Here is an 8,737-nt window from a genome sequence, read left to right on the forward strand (position 1 = left end):
AGTGCACCGCTCCCAATTTGAAACGACAAAATACCGCAAGGTGACACTGGAGAGCTTCTCAAGGGGCCCTTTATTGCCTTAACCGCCAGAGATCGTCGGGGCGGAAGATGACTGAAGCGACCTGGAAGCCGGGGCCTGCGCAGCCCTCTCCGCAGTCATCTGCTGTCCTTCTTCTCCAGCTCCTCCACCCTGGTGATGTGGACCTCCTCAGCGGCCTCCTCCTCCGAAAGGTCTCGGTGGTCGCTCCCTGCCTCCCTTGTCGCTTTGGATTTTAGGTCGTGGCTGGCCAGGCAGGGGGCAGCCCTCTTGTGCAGCAGATCCATGACGGAGACGGACCCTTTCACTTGCGAGACCAGGCCAGTGGCTTTCTCAAGCTCAGCCTGTGACATGTTGTCATGAGCGCGCCTTCCTTCTGACCTGTGCACAGGGCCTTTCTCGAGATCAGGAGCGAGTCATGCTTGAAAGGGCTGTCCCTGTGTTCCATACAGAGGGCAGGAAAAGGAGCCTATTATTATTATTATTATTATTATTATTATTATTATTATTATTAAGGTGAGCATCGCCTTACCCCATACAGTGGTACCTTGGTTAAGTACTTAATTCGTTCCAGAGGCCCGTACTTGACCTGAAACTGTTCTTAACCTGAAGCACCACTTTAGCTAATGGGGCCTCCCGCTGCTGCCGCGCCGCCAGAGCACGAGTTCTGTTCTCATCCTGAAGCAAAGTTCTTAACCTGAAGCACTATTTCTGGGTTAGCAGAGTCTGTAACCTGAAGCGTATGTAACCTGAGGTACCACTGTACAGTGGTACCTCTAGATACGAACGGGATCCGTTCCAGAGCCCTGTTCGCATCTAGAAGCAAACGTAACTAGCGATGGCACATCTGCGTACGCGCATGTCGTTTTTTGCCGCTTCTGCGCATGCGCGTGACGTCATTTTGAGCGTCTGCGCATGCGCAAGCGGCGAAACCAAGAAGTAAAGCGTTCCGTTACTACCGGGTTGCCGCGGAGCGCAACTCGAACACGCTCAACTCGAAGCGTATTCAACCCGAGGTATGACTGTATATGCCCTCTTGGCTGTTTTGATCTGCAGAACTGGCCCTGTGACGGGTGCCACATAACGGCCATTTGTAAGAACTCAAGCTTTTAGTGTGGCAGCACTTACACTCTGGAACTCCCTGCCTAGTGATACGAGGCGGGCATTTTCACCATACTCTTTTCGGCGCTTGCTAAAAACATTTTTGTTTAGACAAGCCTAGCCAGATATTTGGAATGCTGATGCGTGTTCAGTTTGTTGCGAAATGTTTTGAATGCTTTAATTGTTTTTACTTGTAATCTTATTCTTTTTGTAAACTGAGGATTTCTGCAACCAAGTGGGATATACATTCTATGGAATAATAATAATAATAATAATAATAATAATAATAATTTAATTAATAATTAATTAACCTGCCCTTCACTCTTAACGGCCCAGGGTTACAGTAATTAAAACACAATATTAAGGACAGTTTAAGACGACATAAAAATTACAGCAGTGAGGTTGTTCTAATAATATAATGATGACAATAACAGTGTATGTTTTGCTCAGAGCGGTATTACAGAGCAGTGATGAATTGTGGGAGGACCTTTCATGGATTTAAAAATGCATCGCCTATAATTATCTTATGACACAGCAGCCCTGTAAGGTGGCTGAGTTCCAGAGAGGTAAAAGGCCCCCTCGCTTCAGATTCCCAAAGCTGTAATTCTAGTGTTGCCATATTTCAAAAAGTGAAAATCTGGACAGAAAAGCTGTTGAACCTTTTTTTTTTTTTTTTGCAATGCCTCAAAGAAATTGGTAGCCTACAGAGAGATACCCTTGTCTGGATGGTGTCGGACTCAGACTTGCGTCAGCCCCAGCCAGCATGGCCGATGGTCCTAGACTACACGAGGCGAACACCGGGAGGGGGAACCCTGTGGCCTTCCAGCTGTGCCACTACAACTCCCATGGGCCCCAACTAAAATGGCCAGCAGTGAGGGATGATGGGCGTTGTAGTCTATCAGCATCCGGAGACTCCCCACTCCTCTCATAGCTGTCAACATTTCCCTTTTCTTGCGAGGAATCCTATTCGGAATAAGGGAATTTCCCTTTAAAAAAGGGAAAAGTTGACAGCTATGCACTCCTTTAGAGTTTCGGATCGGGACCGGGGCAGCCTAGGATTAAATCTCCACTCACCCCAAAATACAGCGGGGCTGAGCGCCGACCCGTATGCGTTCTATTTGCTTGCAAACGCTTCTGCAGTGCCACCATGCAGACAGAAATGCAAGAAAGCACTCTGCACATGCCCAGAGACGCCTCCCTCAAGCCATCCCCAGGAGGCGATTTAAAAGATGGCAGATGCGAAACGTCGAGAGCTGGAGGAGAATGTCTCCTGCCCCAATATTTCCAAACCCCGGCGCCTTTCTCGCTTTGCAATTGGGGAGCCCCGGCGCTTGCTACTCCTAGTAAGGAAGGAGGAAGAGAAAGAGCCCCCCCCAAAAAACCTCCATCCAGGAGCTTTTTTTTTTTTTTTACCAGCCGGTGTAGGCGGGCAGCAGGATGGCTCGGCGACCCCTGCGCCGTGCAGTGTTGCGCAGGAGCCTGCAGAGGTAGCTGTTCCGACGGCGCTTCTGCTTGCGCAGCCCCGTCTCGCTGGCTGCAAAGGGATCCGCCCAGGGACCGAGAGATCCGGGAGGAGGAGCCGGGATCCAGCGCGCCCGCGCGGTTGGAAAGCGACTACAGTATTGCTGCTGCAGTGGCGGCGGCGGCGTGGCGCAATTTGGGGAGCCTGCCCGTGCGCCCCTCTCCAAAGCTTTGTGCCGTGCGCCCTGAGCGCACAATGGACGGCGCCGCCGCCGTCTCCAACTGCGGAGCCCCGGAGGGCGCCGTCGCCCGAGCCGCTGCCGCCGTCGAGGATCCCGGCGCGGGCAGGCGGCGGAGGAGCCCCGCTCTCGGCCATGCCGCCTTCCCCTCGCCTGCCGGAGCCGGGCTAGGAGGCAGCCCCGAAGCCATGGAGCTAGGTAGTTGGGTAGCTGCTGGCCTTCCTCTCTCGCTTCCAGCTACTCGGAGTAGACCCTTTTGGAATGAACGGAGCCCAGTTCGTTTCAGGGGATTCTGCACTGAGTAGGACTTGGGTTTTCTTAAGCGGCTTTTCCTGCCAAGGAGCTCATTTGTAAGAAATCAGACTTTTAGCGAGGGCAACACGCACACTTTTGAACACGCCGCCTACTGTCCTCTTTTCAGAGCCAGGGGAAACCCACCCAGAAGTGTAGTCAGTGGACGTGTGTTTTAAGCTTATCGTCTATTTTAACTCTCTTCTGGATATTTTAAATAGCTGCTTTTAACTGCACAATGTTATTGTTCTTTTTTTGTGGTGTGAACTGTTTTGAGATGTGTGTGTGCGTTTGTATATATATCTCTCTCTGTGTGTACACACACACACACACACATCAAGCAGTTTTATTAAATTAATCAAAATGAATAGGGAAGGTTCTGGTTTGAACCCTGAGCCCACTTAGTGGCCTTCCAGGCATGGCCAAACTCGGCCCTCCAGATGTTTTGGGACTACAATTTCCGTCATCCCTGACCACTGGTCCTGTTAGCTAGGGATGATGGGAGTTGTAGTCCCAAAACAGCTGGAGGCTTAAGCAAAGCCAGGTGTCTCTCTCGCTCAGTCACTGCATCCCTGGAATACGGGCTGATTATAAGACTGACTTTGCCTTGCCCGCAGGGTGGTTGTGATTGTCAGCTAGATGATGACAAAGTAGTTGATGGTGGTTATTAAGGGAATTACTGTTACCATCCTTCTTTCCTTGCCTATCTGCTTTTCTGAAGAAACGATGGTGCCCTTCAGAGGGGAGAAGAACTTTGCACATGTTCAGAAGCATTGATAAGTTTCCTTCTTCTCTAAAGCAGACCCTGTTGCCTTTCAGAAGGCACTCTGCCTGAGCTCAGGTGCTCCTTTTCCCCTTTAGTCAAAATAAAAAAAATCCTTCCAGTAGCACCTTTAAGACCAACTAAGTTAGTTCTTGGTATGAGCTTTCGTGTGCAAGCACACTTCTTCAGATACACTGAAACAGAAGTTGCCAGATCCTTCTATATAGTGAGAAGGTGGGGAGGGGTATTACTCAGAAGGGTGGTGGGAATGGGAGATTGGCAGATAGCTGAGATGAGCCTGCTGACGACTCTTTTCCCCTTTAGTTCCTTTTAAGATAAAATAAAATTCTGCCACACTCTGCAGCAGGTGTGCTCAATGGCGTTATCTGTTTTCTTTATTTTATTGGGGAAAACATGTCTTCCACTTAACTGTAAGCAAAGTCTCGTAAGGCGTTTACCAAAGATAACCTCACCCCACATTAAAAATATACATTAAAATGATAGGTAGAAATAAAAAAAAGTGTTTCTTTAAAAATTGAAAATATAATTAAAACTGGCTGTTAAGCTGAAACGGATTCAAATGTATGCCCCCCCTGGAACACTCGCCTAAATGGAAATAGTTTTTGGCAGGTGGCAAAAAGAATGCAGCTAAGGCTTTGTCTAACATCAAGAGGCAGGGAGTTCCAAAGTCTGCATGCTGCCATCCTGAAAAATCTATTCCATACAAGTGCAAAACGACTATTATGTGGCACTTTTACTGCTGCCATTTCCATAGATCAAGACCGTTGAAAGGGTACAGGTGGGGTCCTGTTGACTAACACTGTTTGTCACAGAAGGGTCTTGGGTTCGAATCTCCATGCTTCCAGCTCAAAGGATCGTGGAGTAGGTGGGAAAGTCTCAGGCTCAGCAGCAGGGCATCTGAGGTTCATTCTCCAGCAACTCCAGATAGGGCTGGGAATTCGCCTCTCCCTGTAGCCCTGGAGAGCGGCTGCCAATCAGTGTGGGCAGTACTGAGCTACTTGGACCCAGTGGTGTGACCCTATATAAGGCAGCTTCCAATGTGTCTCTGCTCAGGAGCGAAGAGTGCTGCTGCCAGTCAGAGTGGGCCGTATAGGGCTGGATAGATAAATACAGGTCTTTGCCTTCTCAGTATGCCTGTCTTTGCTCAAACAGGGCCGGTGACCATCTGCGGAGAACTGAGTGTGTTGCACGGGGGGTTCCTGCTGGCTTCCAGCATCTGCCACCCCAAACCGCTGTCGGAGTTGGCCAAGTCCGACTGGCCCCAAGTGGGGAAGCCCATCATCGACGCCCTGGAAGAGATCTGCACGTCCCATTCGTCGTACCCGCCCGAGCCCAGCGCCTGGAAGCGGAAAGCCGCCGTGGTCCTCTGGTCCAAGATCCTCCTCTCGTCGCCCTCTGTCTCCGCCAACCAGAGATGGAAGGAAGATGTCTTCTTCTCTGCCAGCAACATGATCCCGGAGATCAACCACACTGTCCTCTTTGAGCTCTTCAAGGCTATCAACGCCCCACGGCTATTCGCCCAGCTGCTGCTGGTGTTGCCAGAACACGTCTGCCGGAAGGAGCTGGAGACCTTTGTGGGGTACGTGGCCAACGAGACTTCCCCGGCCGACGTCTCGTTTTTCTTGGACGTCTGGTGGGAAATCCTGAAGCATCAGGAGGGACAGGAGGACAGGCTGATGCTCCTCTTCCGCTCGGTGTCCCACCAGTATCTCTCGGAGCCTGACGAGGTGGGGCAGCCCCCAAAGAGATTCAAGAGCGACGCCCCGTCTTTGCTAGGTTCCTCCGTGGCCGCTGGCATCCTCCCAGTCTTGACCGAAGGGTTGAAGCTCATCAAGGAGAATGTCAACCCAGCCAGGATGAAATGCCACGCTCTCGCCAACCTGGCAGACGTGCTGTCCGTGTCGCTCGCGGCGCAGCACAATGCGGACTCGCTGCCGGTCCAGGCTTATTTGGAGAAGATCTCCTCCGTGGTAACACTCTGGAGCAGCAACTGCGATGGTCGATACAGCAAGCAGGAACTGAGTGAGCAGGTGAAAGAGGCGGAGAGGAGCATCAGCTTGCTGAATGCCACGAGGCCACCGGGCGAAGCGCTGCCCGTCGATGTGGGCTTCCTCCGGGCCTTGCTGGAGGAGTGGTCCCCCGCTCTGCAGGAGCTGCTCAACGACCCCCAGCAGATCTGCTACGAGAGCTACCGGCTCCTGGAGGCCCTGGCTTCTCTCAAGAAGAAGCTGGCGGACTGCTCCAAGCAGGAAGACCACAACAGAGATGCTGCGCAGGAGATGTCGGCGCTGGGTGACCTCATCGCAGGCTTCTTGAAGAAAGTGAGCCCTGAGTTGTGGGGCAAGAGCGCCGGTGGCGACCTCCTGCCGTTGGTGGCCATGGTGGTCATTGAGAAAAAGATGGACAGGCACCAAGAGATGTGCTCCCTTTTTGCTTCGGAGAAAAGCTGGGCGTTTACAGACGAGTGGGTCGCTTGCCTCGTTCGGAACAAAGACCTGTTCCGGGAACCAGAGCTGGTCTCGAAATTGCTGGAGACGTTGGCATCTGCCGACCCCTCAGGGAAGCAGGAGCAGCAAGCCATGGTGGCGAGGGTCCTGCTGGAGTGCTACATGGACCTCCCCTTACCAGATAAGAACAAAGTGATTTCGGGCGTTTTGGCTGCTTGGGGCAGGCGAGGCCTCTCTAAGGTGTCTCCGGCTTTCTCAGAGGGGTTCCAGGAGGACCTCAACGTGGCCTTCAACCAGATCATCCAGAGTGCCTCCGGAGAAGGCTTGAAGAAGGCCGTGGCTTCCGTGTCCCGGCTGGTCATCCTCAACCCGGAGGCCACCATCAAGAAAATGAGCAACTTAGCCGTGGCCAATCTGGGGACGCACCAGTTCTTGGCTGAGATCCTGTGTTCCTTCCCGGCTCTGAGCTTCCGGGAGACTCTGGACTCGGAGGAAGCGCCCGTCAGCCTGCTGCTGGGCTGCCTGAAAGAAGCCGTCTGGGACCGCCTCTCGTCGCCCAAGGAGAAGGAGCAGTTCCTGGAGTTCTTGGCTTATCTCTTGCAGCCGAGTGGAGCAAGGCCTCTCCTCTCTCCGGCAGAGGTGACGCAGGCCCTCGTCCTCCCTTTCCTGAAGGTGGGCTCCCCTTTCGTCGAGCTGTGCTTGCAGATCCTCAACAAAGTCCTGAAAGTGCCGCTGCCCGCCGAGGAGGGCAGCTGGCTCCACAGCTGCCACCCTTTCCCTCTCCTCTTCTGCCTCTGCAAGCTCCTCGACGGCTTTGCCCAGTACTGGCACGAGCCACAAGACCAGCACTGCCTCTCCTTGGAAGCCAAGGACTTGGTGGCCGCCAACTTAGCTCAGCTCTGCGACGCCCTCTTGGCGCAGAAGGACTCCCTGTCGCCCGAGCTGTGGGCGCAGTCAGTGGCTTGGCTGCACAAGAAAGTGGCAGCCTTGGACTGGACCGTCGGCCTCCGCCTGAAGAGCATCTACGGGGAGCACTTCAAGCACGAGGTCCCGGCCACGCTCTTTGAGGTCTGCAAGCTCCCTGAGGGCGAGTGGACGTCCTGTCCGCTCCCGAACTACGGCGCGGGCAGCGGCCTGCTGGCCTGGATGGAGTGCTGCTGCGTCTCTGCCGCCTTGCGGGAGGAGATGCTGACACTGCTCACGGTCAACGTAGACAACCCCGAGGAGGTCAACCTCTTCAGCAAAGGCTTCCTGGTGGCCCTGGTCCAAGTCTTCCCCTGGTGCAGCCACAGCGAGTGGCGGAGGCTAGTTGGCGTGGTTCAGAGCCTCTTAGACCAGGAAGTGCTGTACGTGCCTTATTCGCTGGAGTACGTCCAGTTCCTGCCCTTGCTGAACTTCCGCCCGTTTGCCTACCATCTCCAGTTCTCGGTTCTTCTCCTGAGGGCCTTCCAGTTCCTCTGCGGCGCCAGCGGCTCCACCTGGCTGCCGGCGGAGGCGTGGAGGCACGTGGCCCGGCTGTACTGCCTGGCCGTGTCTGATCTGCTGGGTTCGGTCAAGGGCATTGCCCGGAATCAGTGGCAGCCGGCCCAGGAGAAGAACAACGTGACACGAGAGCTGTCCTTCGTCTACATCCAGATCTTCTGCCACGCCCTCCACGTGGCCGCCATGCTGCCGGACGACGGCACGGGCGAGCCCCTCCTCCTCCTCTCCCTGGAGATCCTCTCGCAGTACGAGATGCTCTACGACGCCGACGAGGCCCTCGGCAGCGCCCTGAGGAAGGCCAACGAGAGGCACTTCCTGGAGTCCATCGCGGAGAACGTCACCAACAAGGAGCTGCGAACGATGCTCCTGCAAAAGCTCCGGAAGCTGTGAAGCCGGCCGCGGTTCGAGAACTGGGAAGCAGGTCGCGCGGTCCGTACGGAGTTGAAGGTGCCTTCTGAACCTCAGGACCCTGGTTCGTTCTGCAGGCGTCTCTCCCCAAAGGAGCAGGGTGGGAGATTTGGAACCTCTATAATAAACCTTTTTATCACTTTCCTTGTTGATGGTTTTCGCAACCGGCTAATCGGTATTTATTTGTGGGAAAAGTTGTATGCTGCCATATGCATAAATATACATATCAAAGTGATTTACAGCAAGGAAAACGTAAAACGTGTATTGTAAAAACACAAAAAAGCTTAAAAACAAGCAGCAGCAAACCATTGTGGAAGGGTGCACTCTTAATTACCTCCATAGTCCTAGTGGAATTGGAAAAATTTTCAGCAGGTGCATAAAAGTTGGCAGAGAAGGTGCCTGCTGAGTCTCCAGTGGCAGAGAGTTCCACAGGACTGGGCCCATGGCACTAAAAGCTGCCGTTGTCAAATGAGACTCGCCGACTTGGG

The 8,737-nt window shown here is 53.5% G+C and overlaps 1 protein-coding gene and 1 long non-coding RNA gene across 2 annotated transcripts; one reads left to right on the forward strand and one right to left on the reverse strand.

Moving 5' to 3' along the window:
• Positions 1-51: 51 nt before the first annotated feature.
• On the reverse strand, positions 52-2,769 carry LOC308464135. The gene is made up of 2 exons (XR_013979857.1): positions 2,551-2,769; positions 52-473 (listed from the first exon to the last, which is right to left on the reverse strand). It is a non-coding gene; the product is annotated as an uncharacterized lncRNA (long non-coding RNA).
• A 70-nt stretch (positions 2,770-2,839) lies between these two features.
• Positions 2,840-8,393, forward strand: GEMIN4 (gem nuclear organelle associated protein 4). Its single transcript, XM_080982811.1, has 2 exons — positions 2,840-3,035; positions 5,065-8,393. The coding sequence occupies exons 1-2, from the start codon at positions 2,855-2,857 to the stop codon at positions 8,229-8,231; spliced, it is 3,348 nt and encodes a 1,115-aa protein (XP_080838937.1). The 5' UTR covers positions 2,840-2,854; the 3' UTR covers positions 8,232-8,393.
• The last annotated feature ends 344 nt before the right edge of the window (positions 8,394-8,737 follow it).

This window comes from Podarcis pityusensis, assembly GCF_964106645.2.
Source record: "Podarcis pityusensis genome assembly, chromosome: 15".
NCBI classification, from domain to species: Eukaryota; Metazoa; Chordata; class Lepidosauria; order Squamata; family Lacertidae; genus Podarcis; species Podarcis pityusensis.